Consider the following 24,123-nt stretch of genomic DNA (forward strand, 5'->3'; position numbering starts at 1 on the left):
AAGGTATGCATTTGAAAACATGACAAATTTAAACCTGATTCATACCAAGGTAACTTGCCAGTGCTGAGACAGGCCTGATTTACTTCTGAGAGTTGTGTCATGTGGTAGAAAATGAAGAAAAAAATAAAAAAATAAAAATAGTTTGATTTATCACTTCTTAACCAATCTGTCTGCTAACTTTAGATAGACTTGTGACTGCTGTACAGTCCCAGTCTGGAAAAAGGAGTGAGTGTCTGTCTGATGCCTGATCCTAGTGCTGCACCTTCTTGCTTCATTGCCCCATTCCTGAAGCTGGCATGTCCCCAGAAAAGGTGGTGTCAGTGAAGTGGAAGACACACAACTCATCTGAGAAGAGCTAAAAAGATTTAGACCTTAAAGCGGGCTTCTTACATATAACGATGCTATAAAGCTAAATTCTGTAACTGGAAAATTTTCTACCAATTTAGGTTATCTTTACAATTTAGGTTTTCAAAGGCACACAATTCTGATCACTCTCAAACACAATTTGTTAAAGTGCCGGTGTCATCTACCATGTTACTCTTTTCACTTTTATACTCAGTGATTTTTTCTCAAATAATAGGACTTCATTTTACTTTCAGCTAAGCCATCCAGGTCCGTAATACCCTGCTGACTTCATTAAAATCATGCCGTTGTCTATAAACTGCATCCTAATGCAGCTATAAGAGACATTCTTGTGAATACATAGCTTGTGGAGGAGCAGTCATCTCAAAAGCCCCTCTAGGGACCTCTGCTCTGCCAACTTTCCATTGAATGTTTTTCTTCTTTGAATAAACCTGCTATGTTGTTTTTGTCTTCTGTTATATGAAATTCTGGAGGTCATAACTCTGGTGATACACATTTCTATCTTCTGAGACAGAATGACTTTCTAATGCAGTAGAGACTGGATGATTCAGACATATAAAATAATTGTTATGCTGCTTCCTGATGTGGCGTTGTAATGCATGCATTAAATTTGCTACTGCAGCTATATGCTACAATGTCCCTGTTGAAAGATAAAATAAACCCATGCCCACACACAGAATCACAGAATGGTTGAAGTTGGAAGGGACCACTTGGGATCATCTAGATCATCTGCATCAAGGAAGATCACTTAGCACACATTGCCCAGAATCACATCCAGGTGGATTTTGAATATCTCCAGAGAAAAGAGATTCAACAATGTGTGTGGGCAACCTTTTCCAGTGCTGTCACCCCCACACTGCAGAAGCTTCTTCTCATCCACAGAAACCATAAGAAAATGGTCATAAGAAAGTGATACATAGACAGCATCTTTTCACATGGAGTTTTCTTATAACCCTTCCACTTCAGGTGTTTGGAGTTTCTGGTTGTCAGAATGAAAAGGGAAACCTTGCCATTCACTTAGCTGTCTTACAGAAGTGATTTAAGATGTTCTAGCTGCTGGTGGTTTTCTGCACTGTTTTTCCAGCCAATGCAATTCCAACAAAGATGATGAGAAGCAGTGGTAGTCAGGAGAACAGTGATCAAGTGGTGACAGTGTCCGAGATAACTAGATAACTCTTTTGAAACCATGTTATACCCAGAGGCAGAAGCTGGGCAGCAAATGTCTACGAGCCAATGGGTTTATGGCTGTGCAATGTTACTGTCAGCAGTATGACAGAGGACAGAAACCCTGAGCAGTGGTTTAAGCCAGTCTGTGGTTGTATTTCAGAGGGGCAGACAAACTTTTGTAAAAAAGGAAGCACAGAGGACAGCCTCTGATACTACCTGAAACACAGGCTCTGTTATCCTGTGAGAAGTGTGGAGAAAAATTCTGATATACAGTGAAACTGGCACAGTGAATCAACAGCCCAAGTTGCAGCATGAAAATCCTCCTCTGTGGTAGGAAATCCACACTGAGTAGACACTATTTCAAGATTTTTTTGGTGTTATCTGCCTGTGTGTTACTCGCATGGCCTAATTTCTTCGGGATAATTATTTCGGATTTAACAGATTGTTTGGTTTATGCAAAAGGCAGCTCTTAGCTCTCCACTGTTGTTTTGAGCAGGGGCATTTCAACAAGCCCAAGCATTAGCAACAGTTTTCAATACTATTCTTAAAATAAAAAGAATATCAAGCAGCTGGAGCAAATGGAAAAAATCTGGATTACACCATCCAGTGCCATCCTTTATGTTGTGCCAGAGAAAGGCTAACTCCCTGTTTTACACCTGAAGTGTAAGCCTCATTTATACAAGGTTAATATGAGAGCAGTTTGAATCAAGTAGCCCACATGATTTTATTTTGCTTGTGTAACTTCCAAAGCCAGTTGGATTTATCCTTAATGGCAGTAGTAATAATAGTGATCATAACAAAGGAAAGAAAGCAAATATTCAATCATATCTTAATTTTTTCTGAAACAAAGACGTTCTGTAATCGTGATTGCAGTGATCTGTTGAAAACTTGTTCTCAGTAAGAGGAAGGAAATTCACTTCTCCAGCCTTTGCAAAACAACTTGCAGTGCGTGACTATTAAAAGGCCTGCTAAGGGCTGTGGTGGCTTGTGTTTGAGCACCGTGCAAATAATCCATTTAAAGATCAACCTCAGAATTCTTGTTCCCTGATTCTCAGCCCACTGGAATGTAGCAGGAGTCCATTTATCACCCTAGGAATGCAATGACTGGTAAAAATCCCTCGTAAGTAGACTTTACTTTCAAATACAGGGGTATTCAGATGATTTCTCACTCAGGCCAGAGATCGCTGCCGGTGAGCAGGCCTCTTTGATCACTGCATCTGCCTACTAATCAATTTATAAACTAGCGCACGTGAGCCGATATCTTTGCAGTTTTGTCAAATACAAATTCTCCTTTTATGTGTAAGCATCTAGATCTGGGTTATTCTAGGGAACTGTGGTGATAGCTGAAGACCTAACGGCCCGTGGGCAGCGGGAAGCTGTCACTGACTGTAGTTTTCATACTGGCTGCATTTCACAAGAAATGAACAGCCTAAAATTGCATTACGTGTAGGACTAGAGTCTGAACAGTTAGCACAGTCAGACTGGAGACAAAGGCATTACACAGCTGCATCTGAAGAAGCACCCATATGTCTCCCCTCTTAAATTTTTCTGGTATTTTTCGAACTCCCGTGTATTTCCCAACCAGGAATGTGTATTAAGGGACGATTACACAATTGTTGGTGAAACTCCCTTTATTTATTTCACTTGTGTTGTTGCTGTCATTGTATAAGAAAGAGCAAAATAACAAAAAGAACCAAGTAAAATAGTAGCTGACCCAAACATTTTTAATACATCGAAATCCCATTCCAAATGCAAAGACTTTCTTTCCTTCTTTCTTTCTCACTTTCTCTCTGTCCTTTCTTTGCATTGATTTGCACAAGCGTTTTCTCGGTGAGCCAAAGACATCTCTGTTGTAACTTCACTGAAGTCACCGGACTTACACCAGAGGTGGTTTTGGTCCTCTGTCCTGGGTAAATACAGCAGGAATAAATTGGTCACGCAGGCAGGGTATCTGGCAGTAAGTGCACTGAGTGCTCCTGGCAAACCAATAAGAAAGATCTAAAATAAAAATCCCAAACAGGTCTTTTATTTAACATAGGGCCTAAAGATCTACCGGGAGCTGCTGAATACTGCCCACTAACTGTACAAAGTATAGGTAGCATGCCTTCCAAATATCAAAATACCAGACGGAATGCCGTGAAAATAAATAACTTCTAATATAAACAAATGAGAACATATCAAACTGTTACCTCTTTAAACATAATGTAAATAAAAAAAAATACCAGTCCTTCTACACAATAAATATTAAGAAACCATTGACATAGTTGAAATGTACTCATATAAATTAACAACTTTAATTACATTAGCCAAACAGACATTGGTTAAAGCACTGCATGTAGTATGCAAAATAATAATAATAACAATAATAATAATAATATCAACAACAAAACACAAAATGATAAAAACAAAATAGGCTTCATAATATCTTGGCTTTCATAATTTATATATATATATATGTATATACATATATATGGTTGTGTGTGTATATATATATTGTAGATATATATATATATTATGTATACATACATACATACATATATATATCTTCAACCCATCGTCAATGTATTGTTTTTGAAAGTATTTAAATACAAAGAAACCCATTGATAATTAACACCGATTCACCGTATCTCAAAAAATAAATAGCTATATAACCCAGAAGTGTTGCTTGTTTCTGCCCATGAAAATGTCGTTCAGAGTTGTTCACGAAAGGTCAAATTATGGTTTTCATTTCTCTAACTGAAAACTTTTTTACTCCGTGTGTAAGGCAGTGAGAGTAGGTTGGGAGTAAAGTTCATTCAGTGTCGGGAACGTGATTAGCATCTGATTCTTATACTGATGCATGGTATTGACATGAGGCTTAACTTAAGGAAATTACTAATTTCAGTCACATCTCTTCTACCTACACTCCAGAAATAGATTTCTCTCGTGTTATTCATGCTGACGGTAACTTTCTAGGGCAGGAGACGCTCTGAAATCAACAGCATTACTTACAGAGTAAGGCACTATTCCACATAAGTAACGATAGTCCATAAAAATTCTCCTTTTGCACACAGACATTACAGGTGCCTGAATTTCTCTAACTCAGAGATATTGCTGCTAGCCTCTGTGTGGCCTTGTGGTGTCACAGTTAAACGAACCTGATGGCTTGAACCTTAACTAAAGACAAAGAAGTAGGTATTTGTAACAGAGTCCTAGTTTGCAGTGGTGGGCTAAGGGACTGTTTCTATTAAAATCAATGACAAAACTCCCATTTCAATCAGTTCTGCAGTTTTGGGCCCTAGATCTGCATTCTGCTGTGACATGTAAGTGCAGAATAATCATAAGCTACTGTAAACATTTCCTTTTGCTAAACCCCGAGAATACAAATACATTCATCCCTTCCAAAGAAACACCTTAATGTGTAATTCTGCCAGTTTTGTTGGCCTGTGTATACAGTGAGCATCTGACATGGAGAGGGGGAAAGACCACCAAACGTCAGCCCTGGAGCAGGAAGATTGCGGAGGTACTAAACAAGTACATTCTGTGATCAAATATATACTGAAAATACATTTTCAGTATAAACAGGAAACGGGTTATACAGAAAGGAATGTGTTAGTAGTTAAAAGCCTTTTTTTTTTTTTTCCCTATAGTAGTACCTGAAAGGAGAAGTAATTTTTGAGACTGCATCCCCCTGGAAAACTGTTTAAATATGGTAACAATTTCTAATGCTGTTGTTAAGTACATGCAGATGTAATTAAACCAAATTATCAGGAGTAGGGTGTTTTGCTGGGATCAGCCAGTCTTGACTAACATCACAATTTCTTATTTTGTCATATAGTTTTTCATTCTCCTCTGCTTTAAATAACTTTGCTCACAAATCAAAACTCCATGACTGAGATTGGAGGGAGAAACCTTTTCAATTTGTGAATAATATACACACACAGATGAAAGCTAAAAAGCTGGGTTTAGAAATAGTTACTTTTTGCTTTGAAAAAGCTTCTTCTGATTTTGGTGTACCTATTCTGAAATACACTCACCACATGTAAAATCCTCCTTTCTTTTCTCACATGGAAATTGTCTCAAGCTAGTTTTGTGCTTTCCAGGGCCAGCCCTAGAGCACCATACAGAAGGTATCAAACTCAGACTTCATTTTAAAGGCTCTGTCAGCTTTGGACAAGAAGACAGTGAGCCTCAACTTACTTTTTTTGCAGCCAATGGGAGTTTTGTCATAGTCCTTTTGGGGAAGGTGCTGGGAATTCAGAACTCCGATGCTCTCTAACTAATCACACACGAGAATAATTTTTGCCAACATGAGCCATCTCACCTGCTTCCCTTGCCACTACATACAGAGAACAACCCATGATGCAAGCAGCATAGTTCTAACAGCTAGTTGAATTAAATGGTGTTGGATATGGTACCACTCATTCAAAATCCATTCTCTCCCTTCACACTGTTTACAGCACAAGGAATCCGTGGTTCAGCCTGGCTAACCTTTACTCATATAAGCAGCGTTACTGCTCTTGTAAGGAGATGTCAGTGAGCCTGTTGACATTAGTGAGTGTGGAGAGATTATCTGCACCTAATGTTAAGACCTGGTCCAAAGCTCAGTGAAATAAAAGGTGCTCTCCGCAGATGTCACAGGCTATGTCCCTGCTCCTGCTATTCCAGAGCCTAGCTCTCCTTCTACAAAACAAAATAGCCATTCTGCTACTTACTTAAAATGAAACAGAGTCAGGAACTTGGATTTAAGTCATAAAGATAAATTAGTTGTGCATCTTTTTTTTTTTTTTTTCCTACTCTCCTCAGGAAGAAAACTCCTCAAAACAAACAACTAAACCAAACCAAACCAAACAAAAATACACCTTCTGTAAATAATTTAAATCAGAAAGCCTTGATATTTTACAGAATAATTTAGTGACAAATTTAGCGTTTAACCAATTGTTACAATTTTTTTTGTTGTTTTTTTTTTTTGTTGTTGTTTTTTGCAAACTGCGAATAGGTCTGTAAAAATGCACTGTATAAAAAGTACATACATGTATAATCGATTAGCTGAACTATGCAATCTAAATACTGTGGAATAAATTAGATAGAAAACTTAGCTATAAGCATGTATGTTGATATCTATTCAACTGAGGAAAGGGCTTTTTTTTTTTTTTCCTTTTTCTTTCGTTTTTTTCTTTTTTTTTTTTTCTTCCTTTTTTTAAAGTTTCTATCAATACATACAAACAGAGACACACACCCACACACCTACACACACACAGACATGGAGTGTACCCACACCATGCACGCACACAAGCAGTTTTGGCTGACAACAAATGAAGGCCCTGATTACACTGCTCAGACATGGGTCCCTCCATGAAGGTGCTAACACACTATCCCTAGCCAATGTGACTGGGTTAAATTGTGCTATCTTTTTCTTTTTCCTTTTTTTTTTTTTTTTTTTTTTTTTTTTTTTTTTTTTTAATATTTTTACAAACTGTGCTCTCAGCAATGAGGGGAGCCGTGTTAGAGCTGCTTTTGCTGGGAGGCCTTTGAAAGCCCATCCTATCAGAAGGCAGTGAACAGGGGCTTGGTCCTGCAAACCTGTGAGAGTCCAAAAGTTCAGGCTCAGGGTTATCAAATTCAGTGTAAACAGGGCCGAAAGGTTTCTCCCATTCCCTCTTCTCATCTCCCCTACTCAAAGACACGAGCTATAACTTTAACATTCTTTTAAATATGACAGCAATAGAATTTTTTTTAAACCTATCTACCTATGCCCTAGGGGTTGGACCCTTCAGGTTAGGTGTTGATACTGAAAATTAAATTATATTTTACAGGTAACACGCAAACCCATTAAGAGTTGTGCTAGAGGGTGGTGGTTGAGACTGCCAGCCTTTTGCTGAAGACTGCATTTCAAGCAGAAATCCGACCACAACTGCCTTTCTTTTTGTATTTGCAGGGGTGAAGGTGGGCAGGGCCCAAAGCTGCTTGCAGTTTTACACCAATACTTTCCAAGTGTACACCACCAATTTAGGCTCCTCTCACACAAATACCATTCTGAATGTGCTCCCTCCTGCTTGTTAGTAACAAACAAACAAGTCTGTACTATACTGTGCTTTGCACACAAACATTCATTGTTTTAAGAACGCTAAAGTGAAGCCAGAAGTGCTTATACCTTGTGTATACACACATATATACATATAGAAATATATACATATATATATGCATATCCCTTGTATAAAATTGTTTCCCAGTGATGCGGTTTCTGTGCATCAGGGATAAGTCTAAGTGTTGTACATGCAAAACAAGTATAATTAGGCTTAGACGGACTGTGGATCCAAGCGCCTTGCATCCAGAGCGCTTTTCTGAGCTTACTGCAAATTGCAATTTCCTCTTTAGGGTAGAATTTTAATTTAACTGGTTAGCAGATGTACTACCCTGAATGTAATCAACCAACTGACCCCTAATTCAAACTGTAACTTATTATGGTAGCAACCACAAATAGACTTTTTAGAGGCTCGCACAAATGTCTTTGGTGTATATGTCTATTCACTTTAAGGTACAAAATAATAATAATTATTATAATAATAAAAATAGCTATTTTGTGTGCTGTAGCAGTTCTTGTATAGCTCACAATAAGTGCAGCTCTCAACCCCTCCCACACCCAACCACCCTCCCTTGCAAATGTTTGTTAAATAAGGATTAGACAGGTCAGACACCATTGTAGTGCAAATAGTAAACGATTAAAAATTTTTTTTACAAAATATAGAAATGTTTGGCTCCAGTAACTGGACAAACATATTCCTTTCAAGTATCTCTCACTGAAGAATGTTTTTTTTTTTTTTTTTAAACAAGTTACTTCCATTTATAAAAAAGTCTTTCTTTTTTTTTTTTTTTTCTTTCTCTTGCAGGTAAACAGTTTCAAACCAACTAGGTTGCATAGTTCTAACATTGTAAGCACCTTTACAAAATGTAACTTTTATTCTTTCATTCATTCTTTTTTAATCTTTTTTCTTCGTTTTTCTTTTTTCTTTTTTTCTTTTTTCTCTTTTCTTTTTGTAAATGTAGTGCAGAAGATGAAGGTGTATACACCTGCACAATTTTGTCCCTTTATCAAAGCGAATATATGTAAGTGTGTAGTGTCTGTATGTATAAAGATATGTATATAAATACGTAGATACATATATATCCACACAAACACTACACACCTACTCAGTTCCTCGGTAAATTTGGGAGGAAAGTGCCAGTGAATGTAGTGTTCATACACATGGCTTTTCAAGGAATTTCAATGACGTTTTGGACTCAGTCCAAACTGCTGCAGGTTACATGAGCTGCTACCAAGGCTTGAACTGATGGGTAACCAGAAGAGGGAACACAACTCCTCTAGCAATAACTAATGCTTAATGTACTATCTAATAAGATAAGGAGCGTACTGAAAGGAAGGAGAAACTCCCCAACCCATACCGCCATTCAAACGTAGCTCATTCAAGCCTGGGTTCATGAAGCTTTCTTCCTCTTAATAGCTGTACTCCTTTTCTCTCCTCCATAAGTCTTTTTTTAAAAAAAATTCCCCCTCTTTTTTTTTATTTTTAATTTTCTTTTCCTTTTTTTTCTTTTTCTTTTTCTTTTTTTTTTTTTTGTTTGTTTTGTTTTGAATTTCAGATGATTGTTTCATTCAAAAAGGTTATAAATCATGCCAGGTTTTTTTTTCTCTTCTTGGGCTTTTAAAACATTTTCTTCTCAACGTAAAGAGAAGGGTCTTGTGCACACACGGTGTCTATGAACAGCCACACTCCTCCACAATCATGTTCTGTATATCTTTCTTGATGATGTTCTGGCCATCGTCGTAGTACAGCATGGACATGGGCCGCAGTTTGGTGGGCACACAACATGACTTGAGGTTGGCAAAGGGGCTATGGCCCCGCATGCGGTAATGGTTGATTACAGTGGAGTGGAAAGATAACGATGAACCAGATGTGCCTGCTATATGGCTGGGGCACTCTCCTTCACAGTAGTTAGCGTGATAACCTGTAGGTGCAATGATCCAATCACTCCATCCTATGTCCTTGAAGCTGACAAAGAACTGCTTCTTGCAGCAGATGTTAACTTTGCCATCACACTCCAGGCCTCGCCTCCGCCGCCTGTGCTGGCGGTCCTCTGAGTGCCGGGCAAGCATCATTAGGAAGGGCCTATGCGATTGCTCCTTCTCTTCTTCTCCCGTGAGTTCTCCAGCATCCTTTTCTTTCCCTTCCCCGTCATCTTCCTTTTTCTTTTTCTTGCCTAGTAACACCAGGCTGGCCCCGGTCTCTTGGCACAAGTCACAGGCAATCCGCACATCCAAGGAGCTCTTGCCTTGGTCCAGGAGTCGCTGGACACTGCTGGAGACAGGAAAGATGTGCCAAGTGCTCTTTCGAGTGTCTACTGCTTTTTCTGAAATCAGAGTTTCACTCCTTTCACCTTTTAGCCCCCCATCCTCCATATCTTCTGCTCCTTCAGAGTTGCCTTTCGGCTGCCGCTGCTGTTGAAACAGGCGGATGGTGACTTTTGTCCTGCTCCGGTTGGCCTTGGAGACCTTCAAGAAGAGCCATACTTCAGCATGCTCAACCACTGATAATTCGCTGCCTTCCTTGGAAATCTCAAAGTGCAACGTTTTCTTGGGTGTTCCTGATTTGGTAAATGAAAATAGACAGGAAGAGCTAGTTAGTATGTCGATTTACATTCTATTGGACTTCACTGTCACTGCAGGCATGGAGCTCCCTAGGTTTCCTATTTGACTCCACATTTTTACGATTCTTCTGTTCTAATCTTCCCTCACCTAATCCCCTCCTCAGTTTCTTTTGTGCAAATTCTCTCTTTAGAGAGCTATTAGTTTGTCTGTTGTTTCTCAGAATCATATTTTCACATTTCCAGCAGCATATCTTAAGCATTTTGTTTAGCAGTGAGATCTTTATGCTCATTTACACAAAGCATTTCATGGCAAATAAGCTCCAGTAGCTGCTAAGAATTGCCTTTGTGATCACTGTTAGCTGAAAGGCAAAAACATATTTGTGATGACAGTCTATGACTGTATGTACCATACACATACAAATCTGAGCCTAATTGCTAAAGCTGGGGAGTGGTTCCAGTCCTGCCAATTCTTTGACAAAATGAGGTGGGAGTGAGGGCTGTCCTTTCTCCCTCTGTAAAACACCATCTTCATGTGCATTTTAAAATAAGTAGTAAATGTCAATTTTCTCAAAAACAAAGAAATGCCAAAATATGAGCTTTGAGAGGTTAGCAGCTAAATCGTAAAGAATTAAAGAATTGCAGCAGGCAGACTCTTCATCCTGTGAGATGTTAGCTGTGGTTTCTGTTCTTAATTTAACACACTGTACTTGCAGTGATTATAGTAATGGTGAATACACTGAAAAAAAATGAGCTAAAGAACTGTATAATTATGAGGATGGTTCTCTGGCATAATTGTATCAACTTGCTGAGATGTCATGATGATGATTATGATGGTGAGGGGGTGTTTCTCTGATACAGAGCTCATATCCTTGGCAGAACTTGGAATGAATAATGAAGGCTGTTTAATGATTTGATCACTAGAGCATAAAAAAAGTTAAGAAAGAATGAATTTGCTGGGGGGAAGGGATATTATTTTTTAAGAGAGGAACTTCTCTGTTTTTGTAACAAAAGGAAAGGCCCTGATAGCATCTTCTGTTCTTTCTCATTACTGAGGCCAGAGGTCACAGATTTGAAATGCACAGATATCTCACCTTAGCTAGACAGAAGCAATATTCATAATTATCAGTTTTTCACTGATACTATTCTTGAACAACTCATGACTGTTGATCTGTTTCACTGTGCAACGGTAATGGTTCTGCTTGTCAGGGAAGCAGAACTTTGTACCTTGGAAAGGAAAAGTAGTGAACAAAGAAGTGGTTGGAATCATAAAGTAAAAACTGCTCTTGTGGCAGCAAGGCTCTGCTCCTCATTTCCCATTGCCTCTGAACTCCTCCAGCATGAGCTCCCTGACTATTCTGGTTTCTAAAGTGTGCATGTATGCTCTACTGCCCCTTGAGCTACCTGTTGCTTTCCTCCTCTGCAAAGTCCTGGCACTGACACATTCAGCTTTCCCTGGTGGCATTCCCAGGTCAAAGAGACAGACATGTCTGAATTAGAGTGGCCAAAGGGCGGGCACAGTGTTTTGTTTGTGTTTTCCCTCTAGATGAGAGTGTGAAATTGTAGACTCAGTTCTGTCAACGAGATAGGAAAACACATGGTTTGTGTTAACTGCTTCTCACAGACTTTGCTGATGTACATCTCCAAAGTTAGCTCCATTAACTTCCAAGGCAGATAGGTGATCCCATGAGACTGTGACTTAGAAAAGGAAATAGACTGTAGAAAAGACAGAGTAAGTTCTGGAGAGTATTGGAATACTATTTTTGTAGTATTTTTTTAAATGAGATTTGTTCAGTAATGACTGAAATTTCATTAGTTAGCTATCGGAGGAGGGTAACACTAATTTTTCCATTCTGGATATGCAGCTGTGGCAAAGCTGCCAGCTGCACTGGATTAAAGGTTAGCTGATTAGACACTAATCCCCACCCGCCTGGGTTCAGGAGCATGTGGAGGTGTGTGGTGACATTCTGCCAGTCCAAAGCAAACCTGCTCCTAGAGCTTGGCTGCATTCTACATAGGGATGTTATACAGAATGTGGTCTGTCAGAGCAGACACTTCTAAGGCTTGTGAGGGCCGCTTATCCAGCTTGCATCTTCAGCTCCCAGACCTTGTCTCACAGAGCAAGCTGCTGCTTTCAAGCACATCTCTTTCCTTAACACAGTGCTGATGAACCCTTTCTGAGGGGAGTGGGCTACTGCAGGAGCTCCCCTTTCCCTAGAGCAAAACAGATCTGGGCACTAAAGAGCTATATACGCAAACACGCCACAATGAGAAATGCAACACTTACTTTTATGTTGCTGGGGTGCCACAATGAGCACAGAGAGCAGTTCTGGTGCTAGGAGGTATCCTGGACACAAGTAGACCAGCTGTGCTGGACATGGACACCAATAGTGGGCCCTCTCATGTGCTATGACAAGGGAAGCTGGGCTGTGCATGCTGGCCTGACTGGGGAAGAAGCTGCACTGCCCAGGAGACCAGAAAAGCTCGAGAGCCCCGTGTTACTGAATAACTTAATGCTGTTAAGTGTTAATGCACGGAATTTCATATTTTGTAATTTCCATTCTGGTGGGAACTGAAAATAGTTACAAAGTGACATACCTTCAACAGTAAAGATTCATATTAACTTATGCAGTGGTCCAGAAGTGTACCAATGCAATCATTCTTTCTCACAGATGTTACATGGAAAAAAACAAAACCAAGATTCTTATGCTCCTGTAAGTGTGAAAGTTGTTTTTTTCTCATTACTAAAGATGTTAGAAAGTGAAGGCATGGGAGCATACTTGCAGTACTTATTTTTTCACTGCAGGGAAGTAACCTAGAGCAAGGGAGCATATGACCTGTCCTTATTCAGGGATAACAGGCTCCCTGTGGGTTGTTACCTACAATAATGGACTCCCTGGATGTGGTTAGCTGCATTTTCACACAAATGGTTGATTCAGCTTCTGAAGAGAGAAGATGCAGGAAGCTGATATGAACCTAATATTACTGCATGGTATGAAATACTCTGTCCTCACAGCTGCATACTAATGAAAGGTTTAATAAAAATTTAAAATATCATTCCTTTTCTCGAATCTTTTTACAAGGAGACTGGGAATGATCCAGAGCTGGGGACAAGAAGCATGCTTTCACATCAGGAAAAAAAACTCGAGCTTTCCTGAATTCTCTCCACATTCAGTATTAGTGTATTGCAATCACACAGCACAAATGGTATGAATCCTGCAGTCTGTGCGAGGTTACTGAAGCTCAGACCAGCTCATTTTGAAATCTAGGTTTGATCTGTATTAGAATTGAATGGAGATCTCCAAATCTGGCTTACAATGATTACATATTCGCTTTATAACAGGATCTTTATATTTCCAAAAGGTTCTGTACTACAATAAAGTATATTCTTCAGGTGTTCCAAGACCAAAATTCTGCTGAATTTCATTTTATCCACATTTTGCATAGGGATTTATCAGTCTTTTCCTTCTGGTCTGAGTTAACAACCCTGTTCAAACCGTTAGAGATATGTGCTGTTCATTTACCTGAAAGGAAAAAGGAGACCCTCCTGAAAATTGGGTTCGGTATCACTTTCATAATTGTAACTGGTTTATCCTTTTGTCCTGACTTTTCATCTGCTACAGCTGTTTTATAGGGGTGTTCTTCCATTTGTAAGCATCCTGCTCTTCCTGCAGAAAGACCCCTACACCAACAGTGGTAACACCTTCAACACTTCAATACTCCTATAAACAGCAGAGTGAACAGGCTGGATTGTTACTACTGAAGAAAGCAGCTGAAAAAGGAAACGAGGGATTACATTGGGCCCCCCGTGATTGCTTTTCTTCATCTCTGCTTCCCAATGTCCTGGAGAGGACATTGGGCTAAAGTGTCTTCCAGGAAGAAGGCTGGGATACTGATGGAACCACCCAGCAGCACCAGGAACACGGCAAAAGCCGTGAGAAATAGTTAAAAACACAAGCCCTGTGACATAGTGCATTTATGGTAGAAAGTTTAATGGAAGGAGTTACTGAATGGAAAGAGTGCCGCATCACTACGTAAGCATGAGGGTTTGCTCGTATATGTATTTCTCTTCAGTGCTCAGACGCCATTTTAGGACCCAAACATGGGTGAGGTGCTCGCACAGGTACCTCACTCACAAGAGCCTCCATGAGGGCTGTCAGGGCCCAAGCCAGAAGCTTGGGCTGCTCCCAGGCACAGCCATGTGTGGGTATGGCACAGGGCAGCGTAGAAGGCCTGAGGCCGGGCCCAGCAAGCAGGGCTCAGTCTTTGGAGCTAAGGATCCCTCCTGCCGGACCACTGGGTGTAATTGTGTAGGCAAAACCACTGGTTTGCAGTTTGAAACCTGCCTCAAGGTCATGCCTGCTTAGCTTGAGCTATGTGTTCAAGGGAGGGCCTAAACTATACAATTCAGAGGTTTTTGTTTGTTTGAATAAAATGCTGATACTTTAAATTACTTTTTCCCTCATAATCACATGCTGTTAAATGATTAAGGCTGGGTTTTTTTTTTTTTCAGAATGAAAGTGATTGTGCTTCCTAACGCTGTCATGTGACTTATTCTTAATTTCTCTTAATATGCAGCATTTAAATTTTCCATTCAAAAATGCTGTGTGGAAGAAGGTGCTGTTACTTTAAATTTCCATTCTTCACCACTGCTTAATTTTGAACCATTTTTATATTTATACTGTATGTGAGCTGTTTTTCCATACAAAGCAAGCTTTTTTTTCCTTTTTTAGTTGCTAACTTTACTACTGCCTATGTTTAGATTTGGGGGAATTTGTGCTGCGTACCAATGTGTAATTACATTCAAAAGCATCCTTCTCTTCACTTCTCATTTCCGTTCCCCAGGAGACAGAAAAAAAAAATAGGTTACTAGAAAGGTTCCTCTAAAGAGAGTGAAGAGAGGAGCACGGTTATTGAGAGATAATTGCTCAAAATGTTTACTAATGAGTGACCACTGGAGTTGGATGAACTGTTCACGGTACAGAATTTATCCAGTGAATTTAGCACTGTTATCGACTGACAATTATCTCCTGGGCAGGCTGATTATTATGAATGTGTTATTACTGTGATTAGGCTGTGGCTGTTTCTATGAATGCATTTCAGCCTATGGATCACTGACAAATGATTTATTCTAACTATTCAACACCTCGTGTCTGTGACTGGTCATCTGGGTTGCACAGTTTTGTTTCTGCTGCCCCTGTCCGGGTCACTGTTGCCTCTAGAAAGGGAGGGGGAATTATGACACAAATAAACACTTTAGCGTTATGGTCACATACTCTTTTCTGCAAGCAAAATGGGATTTTTGTTGTGAGAAAAAAAAAAAAAAAAAACAAGAAAAAAAAACAAACAAGAAAAAGAACTATTCCCCAAGCAATTGTGGAAGAAAAAGCAGCAGCAACCTTACTTGACTTTTCTTGAAAAATTAACCCAAAGGGGCATTGACAAGGTCGTTCAGAATGTGAAAGAATTCAGTTCTGGTGAACCTTGACTCTCCTTTGCTATTTTGTCAAGAGGGAAACACTTTACATCCACAATCTAGAGCACCTTCCAAATTCAAAGCCCTTCCCCCAAATGGTCTTCAATATTTAGAAATAAAAAAGATGCTTGTTCGGTTAAGATTTTTTGTTATTTGATTTTTACATTTACATCTAAAATAGCCGAAGGAAAGTTTAGGGTCACTTGCACCAATAACATATTTCAAGATACAAATAATACCGAGCCTTTTCCTTTCAGAAAAGTTTTTTGTTTTTGTACACACTTGTGGTACTTTGTTTTAATTCTAAGATGAAATGCATCAGAAGCTGCCCCTCTTTTCATTAAAATGTTTAATTTCTGTGTGTTAAGGTCTGAGTCACGAGGTCACTGAAGTGAACAGCAAAACTTCCAACTACTTTCAGTAGACTAAGGCTCACTTCTGAATTACATCTTGCAGAACTCTGCTGCATGACAGGAGATTGTTGTTTCATATTCATATAGATATAACTGGATAGAAGAACTGCTCAGCATAAATTTACAGGTGTGCAGTGCAGGTATATCCTGCATTCAGGAGGTCACATCAATGCACATACTTATATGTAGGAATCTATTCCCATTCCAATGGTGCAGGTTCAGCTACATAGGTATGTAAGCATGCCTTCTCTGGAATATTCATGCCACACAAATACAAGCAAATACATACTCATGTATTTCCAGCTACGTTTGTGTACCAGACACTATGCATGGCTAACCACAGACAGGGACCCATGCAGAACTTTCACACTCTCTCCCTTTCTCAGGTATCTTTTTATAAACTGGTTCCCACCTTCTCAGATTCATCCATGCTTTTTCAAATTGTTCTCAAGCTAACCAGCCTTCCTGAATTCTCACATTTTGTTACAGTGAAACAGATTAATACAGAATGGCATTCTTCTTCTGGAAGTAACTTGCTTTCATTTGCTAAACTTGAAATCTTTGATAAAGTATGCTAAAGGACAAAAAAAAAAACAAAAAACAAAAAAACCAAGAAACAAAAACTGGAGGGAAAGAGACTTGTTTTCTGAAAGCTACTTTAAAAAAAGATATGAGAAAATCAGCTCAGATGATGATTCATGGTCACATTTCACAGTATCTGGTAAAAAATAATAATGAACATTTCTTATCTTTTCAGATTTCCAGAACTTCCAGCTTCCATCATTTAATCAGTTTTATCTTTTTTCCTGCAGTGCATTATTTTACTTGCAGTCTTCCACTGCAGTGAATCTCTGTCTTTTAAATAACCGAGAAGAGAGAAACAAGAGCTCCACTCAGAGAAGCTACGCATAAGCATAAAGATCTCCGGGATTCAGGATTCGGTTAGGTACAATAGGAGTTTGCAGGAGGGTTGCCTACATGGAGCAAAAAGGCTTTGGATTGTGCCCTCTCGTGGCCATTCCTCATTCAGCACAGATAGCCATACCGTTAAATATACTGCCTTCCAAAAGCAAACTGATGAAATGATTTAAAGAGTCATGAGTGCCCATCCTTTTCCTCCTCCTGATCTGCCAGCCTGGCTTTATAGGAGTAGGCATCTTCCTAGGAAAAGCTGTGAGTGTGCACCTACGCATATCTGAAAATAAATGTAGGTATTACATGATCAAGGCAGTTCACCTGTGACTGTGTGAAGGGGTACAAAAAGCAGAAGCAATGTAAATAGCTGTCACACTTTTTTCTTTTTTCTTTTTTTTTTTTTTTTTTTTACCCTAGTTCACAGTTCACCTAATGATAAGCCTTTGGATTTCCGTGTTTCTACACAGTAATTCCACCAACTTTTCAGGGGCTGACGTTAGCAACCCATTTCATTGGCAGTTCAGTTGCCAGGATCAAATTTACTTGGAAAAGTCCCAGGTCTGTTTAATCAGCTATCTATTTAAAATAATGAAGGGCTCAGTAGACAACCGTATTTTATGAGTGTAGGCTATCTCAGTTATAGAAGCTGTTGGATTGTTTGTCGCTAATACATATGACTCCTCTCCTCAAAATAATTTTTAAGTCCTTGAAGGAACCCACAGGGCTCTGGCACAGCTACCCTCGTAGCAGAACTAATCGAGGTTAGTAATTGTAGTTTGATATGCAAGTAGAAAATCATTTTCATGTTTAACTTGTAAGAGTGCCAAAGGACAGTAGGGTGCATTTGCAAACTTTTGCCCAATACAGTCATTAGTTTTGCAAAGATTTGCCTGGATTTGTTAGCTGTGAAAACTACCTGCCAACTATTTTGCTGATTTCCTGGCCGTAACTACACCTGTGCTTCAGACAAGTTCACTGCACATAGTTTCTCCCCTAATTGTCTGTATCACCTGAATTTTAGTCTTTTTAATAAAATAGCAGTCTCGAGCCAGAGCCACATGCACAAGGTACTGTCTCTTCATTCACTCAATTTCATTGTATGTCTGAGGATACGGCTGATGAAGGATGGAAATACTACTTTTTTTATTAAGGCAAGCAGTAAACATGGCTTCTGAAAGGTAAGGGGAACGGCTGGTCTATGTCAAGTTGTACCTAAAGGAGCAAAAAGCCTAAAGTCTTACTTCTCTTTCCGTAGACATTTATTTGATATAAGGCGATGTGCTTCCATTCATTTTCATTGATTTCCTACCCCCTCTTTGGAGATGGAGCAAGTTTCATATTAAAAACAGGAAGAACTTTAATCTAACTGTGAGAGTAACACACTCAGTTTTCCTCCTTGGTGCTTTAAACTTATTCCAGTTTCTAGAGAGTGAACTCTGGTAACTGCTCATGTGGTTGTACGATGTTCCTGTCTTTTTCTCCTAATAATTCCTATTCGACACATCACTTGCCATCTTTTTGTCTCAATTTCCTCAAAAGAATAAATAACATTGCTTTAATATTTGAGACACAATACTGCTGGTGGGGAAGTGAAAGAGAGCCCAGGAAAAGTTTGCTCAAGTTATCGCAGCACTGGAACCTGCAAGGCATGGTGAGTCCACCAGTTTTAGTGAGACTCCAACTACGAACAGCTACAGATGAAAAGTAATGTTTCAGCAGTTTGAAGTCTCTCTACAGATTGGAGTTAACATTGCCATGAATTTTTTCCAGATAAAAGCCTAGCAGGTATGGGATGCGGGGCTGGAGTAGCTTTCCAGGACAGGCTTGGTGGGGAGCTGGAGAGGACAGCAAGGAAGGAAAGGCTTCGGAACATAGCATATGTCCCAGGCATGCTCCATAACATAAGTCTTCTTAAATGAATCTGGCTAGCAGTGATGGGACAATACTACGTAGATCAAATTCAGTGATGCACTGGTGTGGGGTTGTTGCAGCAGGGGGATCAGTGGCTGAACTATTGGCCAGCCTGTGGGCTTGAGCATGATTTTCACTGCTCACGTGGCCCTGAGAGCCAATGGCTTCAAGAGCCGCCGTTGGAGGGTGTCGTACTGAGTGGGCATATATCAAATTCCAAATTCCTTTGTGTGAGAGCTCAGGAGAGACAATAATGTGTTTACAAATGATTGGGACTCACACAGGGAAGAGAAACCACTGCTCATGCCATATGTGTTTCAGAACGAGCTGCTGAATACCAGGTGGGGAATCTGACTGTAGGGATTTCATTGCTTTTAAAAGCTCATTTCTAAACTAAGGTTGAGCCACTCCTGCTTCTAGGGACCACTAGGCACTGATGTCTGCCTGCTTTCCGAAGTGGAGGGGATGAAAAAAAAAAAAAAAAAAAAAAGCCCCCAAAAAAGCCTGAACTTGCATGCTGAAGGAACTGATAATGTGTGTATTGACAAGGACGCCAAAGGCGAGGGCTCCCTGTACAGTTGGAAATTGGACAGGCAGCAGGAATGTCTGCTCTTAAAAGCATGCACACTTCTTATGCATGGCTTCCCTGCAAACAGAACATCTGAGTCAACAGGTTTTCAGGACTGGAAACTCTGAGTGTTGTCTTAATTGTTTATACTGCTGCAGCAAACTTTTAAACAAAAATGCTTGGTGTTCCTTTGCATACTTTGCCTACCATATGCTGTACCAAACAAAACAATGACATTCTTTTAAAACTGTCTTGGCAACAGGAAAAATGCTTTGGCTAGACAGCATCATAAAAAGTTGCTGTTAGTTAGATGATAGAGTTATTGCAGGATAATGACATTGTTGCATGTATAAACATACATATGCAAACAGATACATATGCACATACACTGATTTAAAATGAGTTTTTGCACTATTCATGTAGGAACAAGACAGCAAAACTACAACTTTAAAGCTGTTTCTGATAGGCAGTTGATGTGAGCCTTAGCCATTAGTTAGTAAATATCTATATTCTTAGCCCTTACTACGTAAGAGTTAGGGAAAAACAGTACTGTGAAAAAGTTCAAAATATAACCTATCAAGGTTGCTTTTTTTTCTTTTTTTTTTTTTTTGGCAGAAACATTTTAGGAGCAGAATTTTTTTTTTTTTTTTTTTTTTTTTTTTTTACAGCGTGCAGAAGTCTGCATTACAAATTGGATCAGCTACAGCAACTTGTCCAATTCTATTGAAGTCATCTGACAGTCCCTGCAACTCTTTATTGCCGAAGATGCTGTGTTAAATTAGAAAACAAAAATGCCCTAAAAGTTAAAGCTGTTTCATCTGATTTTATAGCTTCCACTATAATTTTTAAAAGAAAGGGCAGCTTCTCAAGTAGTTTGCAGCTCACTTTTCTGTCCTTAGAAAATCCCCAAATGCCTTGAGCCCTTTTTCTTTCACCATCAGCACTGCAATCCAGTACTTTAGTGCAAGTACTTTGGTTTCAGAAGCAGTTTGGAGCACCCCTTTGCAGCCTGACTTTCTGCTTGAGATTGGTTAAAGAGCTTCTTCCCTGTGCGTCTGCCTGTGCCTAGCAAGTGCAATGTGTAGGCAAGACTAAATCAGAAAAATCAAATTCCTTCAGAGTGCCCCCCACCCCCCCACCCCATCCCATTCGTCCTTCTCCCTTCCCCCAGGTCTCATCTCACAACCTCGCAGAAAGCAGTACTGCTGCAGAGAAGAAAAGAAGTTAATTGCAGTTCTGGCAAATAGGCTATTTTACAGCTTTGTTTTTGAGCACTCACCTGATTCTGCAAAAGTGATGATTTCTGAGGTTTGCTCCACAACTTCATTCATTTCTGCTCTTCTTCCAACATCATCCTCTATTTCCACATAGCCATCGTCTCCCACCTTTCCCACGTGGAGTTTCTTGATGGCATTTAAAAGTGCTGCCTTGGGCACAGGCTGGGTGATGTTAGGTCTGTCCCTCAAGTGCAACATGTTCAGTATGTGCTTCTTTACTGCTTCCACCATCTCAGGCTGTGAGCTGGGCACATCCTTCGAGAGCGTGGTGAGGGCACATGATGGACAGTCAGTGACTGAACTGTGCCCCTCGGATCCTGGGGTTGGGGAACTCCTCACTATAATCCAGCAAATCACCAACAAAAATCCTCTCTTCCAAAGCAAAGGCATCCTGGCAGCAAAAGTTGTTGTGATTCCCTTTTTAAAAGGCCCTGCTTTTCCTCCCCCTTCACGCACAGTTTTTTGGGGGGCTGGTTTGTGTTGTTTGTTTGTTTGTTTGTTTTTCTTTCTCTTCAGCAAATTCTCTGGAACAAGAACCAAAAGTTTTCTGTGAAGTTTTGTTTGCAGGTTCCCTCTCTGAATGCAATAAGTGCTGTAGATGTTAGTGGCTGTCAGGGAGAAGAGTTCTGACTCTGTCTCAGAGTAGGAGAGAGACACAGAGAGAGGGAGAGAGAGGGAGAGGACGGATTGGCCTAAAGTGAGTGAGTGAATGGGAGAGGGAGGGAGTTTTGTCTGTGAGTAAAGGCTATGATTAGGAAGGGGGAGGAACAGGCAGGCTGGCTTCCTTATGCTCATTGCTCCCCTAACACACACCTCTCTTCAAATATCACTACTCAGGCTTTCTGCCCTCCTCTCTAAAATCTCTCCTCATTCCTGTAAATTTACTCTTCCTTTTTCCCAGTTTGACCCTTCTGGCTCCCTCCTGGCTGTCATATCCCCCTCCTTTTTTCTTTTTTTTTCTTTTTTTTTTCTTTTTTTTTTTTTTTCCCTCCCATTTGTTTTATTCCTACAACAGTATCACTGGCTTAACTAAACAGAGGAAACATGAATGAATGAAGAGTGAAACTTTTTATTAATGAGCACCTTGCTCCTGTCCTGTCTGGTATTGTTAGGGTTAGCAGGAGATCTTAAATAGCTTGTGAACAAGATGGGGATGACGGCAGGGGCTGAAAGTATTTTGGGCAGAACGCTATTCTGCCTTGAGTGGAAGAGAAAAGACCTTTTCTGCTCACTTGTAAATGCTGGAGGTTATCAACACTGGCAGCAGATCTGACAGAAGCAAAATAATCCTGTTGTTTGGAGGGCTCTATTATACTTGATACGCTCTCCAGCTGCAGAATGCAAGCCAGGCACTGAGAGCATGAGCAGGAAGAGCTGGTAGGGCACAGGTCTGTGACATGCAAAGGTACTTCTCGGGAACCAGAAACATGCCTGCTGCTCTGCTAGTCTGTGCCTAGAAGTTCCTATTTAGGTTTGGGATTAATCAAGTAATGTCTGAAAAATGCTTTGAAGACGGAACATATTACATGTCATCTGGCCAAATCGTACTTGCTCCTGACTCAAGCAAATCCCTCATCAGTGCCAATAATAATTCTGTCTGAGTGAAGACTGAGTAAGATCTTCTACATTTGGCCCATTGTTATTCGAAGGAACTTTTTGTTTCATTCATTTAAACCACAGAATCATAATATTAGAATAAGACATAATGAGTGAAAAGCAATCTTAAAGCACTGCTAGGAGCCAGAGTTCCAGTCCATGTCAGCAGAACCTTAGCAGTTTATTCCGATGAGTTTCTCTTAGGGCTTCATATTGCCTTTAACCTCAGCAGCATCTCCGTGCTGCACCTTACTTAGCGAGGGTGAAGCTAACAAACTCCCTCACATTTGGACTTTGTAACTGAGAAAACTACAGCTGATGGAGTTTAACTTCTGAGGTTCTTCCACACTGGACTTAAACTTTTACTGATTTTCTCAGAGCTTCTGCTTCTTTGGCATTTACCTTCTTTCATTCTCTCTCTCTCACACACACCTCTGTCTTCTTCTCAGGTGTGCTTACCTCCTTCCAAGCAAGCATTTCACTCTCAGTATATTACCATCAACCCTTGTATTTTAGTGGGAAAGAATAATTTATAAAGATGAGCACTGTAAGGTCTGTCGTTTCCGTGAGATAGCTACTGGCATGCGGGCAGAGAGACAGGCAAGGGATTATTGTTAAAGTGAAACATACAGAAGTAATTGAAAAATCAACCAAGTTTTACAAATGCCATATACAGCAAGTCCTTTTCAATTAAGGTATTTTATAAGTCTTTCACTGTTAGAAGGCATTCACAGTACACCCTCATCTGCGTTTTACTGACCTCAGTTGCTATACTGTTATATACTGTTACACTTACAGGTCTGTCAGCATTATAAACCCTGCAGCCATTCTTATAAACACATCTTTGTAACACAAACCTCGCTATAATACATCTAAATTTCTTGGATCTTGTGAACAGCCCAAAGTCTGTTGTAATTATATGAAGTCTGAAAGTCAGCTTGAAATAGAACTAAAAGTTTAATTGGACCAAAAAAAAAAAAAAAAAAAATCAGATGAAAATACGCATTCATGATTAGATGTACTAACAGATGACATAATTAAAGGAGTTATTTATAGTTCTAATACAGTATGTATCCCAAAAGTGTCTGATGAAAAGTAAGGGATAGGCATATTTCAGTTTAAAAGACAGACAGTGCACTTGAGTTCCTGCTGTGCGGCGTACGTTGCTTGCCTATGTAACAGGTACACCTATCACAGTCTATCACATATAGGGATAGTGTAGCATACCTGCATGCCACGGTGAGGACAGATTTAAAAGCATAACTTTCTAAAAGCATTGTTTTCTGAAAGCGATTTTGCTGGTACCACTGATAGAGAGTTCATTCATACTTCCAAATATGCATGCACACATACATGTATGTTCAGGTCTAAAAATACAGGGTTTGAATAAATATAGAAATGATGGCTCCGATTCTTTCCATAAAATTACCTGAGCTGCAAAGCTCTGCACATAGATTCATTCAGCATCGCCCTAGCAATATGCAACAGCATGCACATGAATTAAAAGTTTTAGTTTTAAAAGAAAAAAAAAAGCTGGTTTAAAGTTTTACCTCTCTAGTCCTCACTCTGAGAAGGAGACTGCTGTATTGTGCATTAAGAACTGCTGAAGTTCCTCTTTGTGGTACTTATAATGCGAAGCTTTATACTGTACTTCTCGTGTGTACACTCACATATAGTGTCTGTCAAAAGTAAGTGGGCCGGATCAGTGTGCTGGATTGGTTAATCCTGTTACATCAGCAATTGACTGTTTTTCCTGTATGAGACATACTTCTGGTAATTATCTAATGGAAACTCCTAATTGTCTAGCATGACAAA

The 24,123-nt window shown here is 39.7% G+C and overlaps 1 protein-coding gene across 3 annotated transcripts; it reads right to left on the reverse strand.

Annotated features, from left to right (window-relative positions):
- Positions 1-3,143: 3,143 nt before the first annotated feature.
- Positions 3,144-23,967, reverse strand: INHBA (inhibin subunit beta A). Of its 3 annotated transcripts, none has more exons than XR_004160189.2 (3): positions 20,715-21,522; positions 8,953-10,152; positions 3,144-3,506 (listed from the first exon to the last, which is right to left on the reverse strand). XR_004160189.2 is itself a non-coding variant. In XM_085226703.1 (3 exons), the coding sequence occupies exons 2-3, from the start codon at positions 21,100-21,102 to the stop codon at positions 9,266-9,268; spliced, it is 1,275 nt and encodes a 424-aa protein (XP_085082829.1). In that variant the 5' UTR covers positions 21,103-21,236; positions 23,859-23,967; the 3' UTR covers positions 3,144-9,265. The 3 variants fall into 3 exon arrangements, 2 of the variants coding, with proteins under 2 accessions (XP_085082829.1, XP_010711404.3); XM_085226703.1 differs by adding an exon at positions 23,859-23,967 and having other exon boundaries at positions 3,144-10,152; positions 20,715-21,236; XM_010713102.4 differs by having other exon boundaries at positions 3,144-10,152.
- Between the last annotated feature and the right edge of the window lie 156 nt (positions 23,968-24,123).

Source organism: Meleagris gallopavo, chromosome 6, assembly GCF_905368555.1.
Source record: "Meleagris gallopavo chromosome 6, MGAL_WU_HG_1.1, whole genome shotgun sequence".
Classification (NCBI taxonomy): domain Eukaryota; kingdom Metazoa; phylum Chordata; class Aves; order Galliformes; family Phasianidae; genus Meleagris; species Meleagris gallopavo.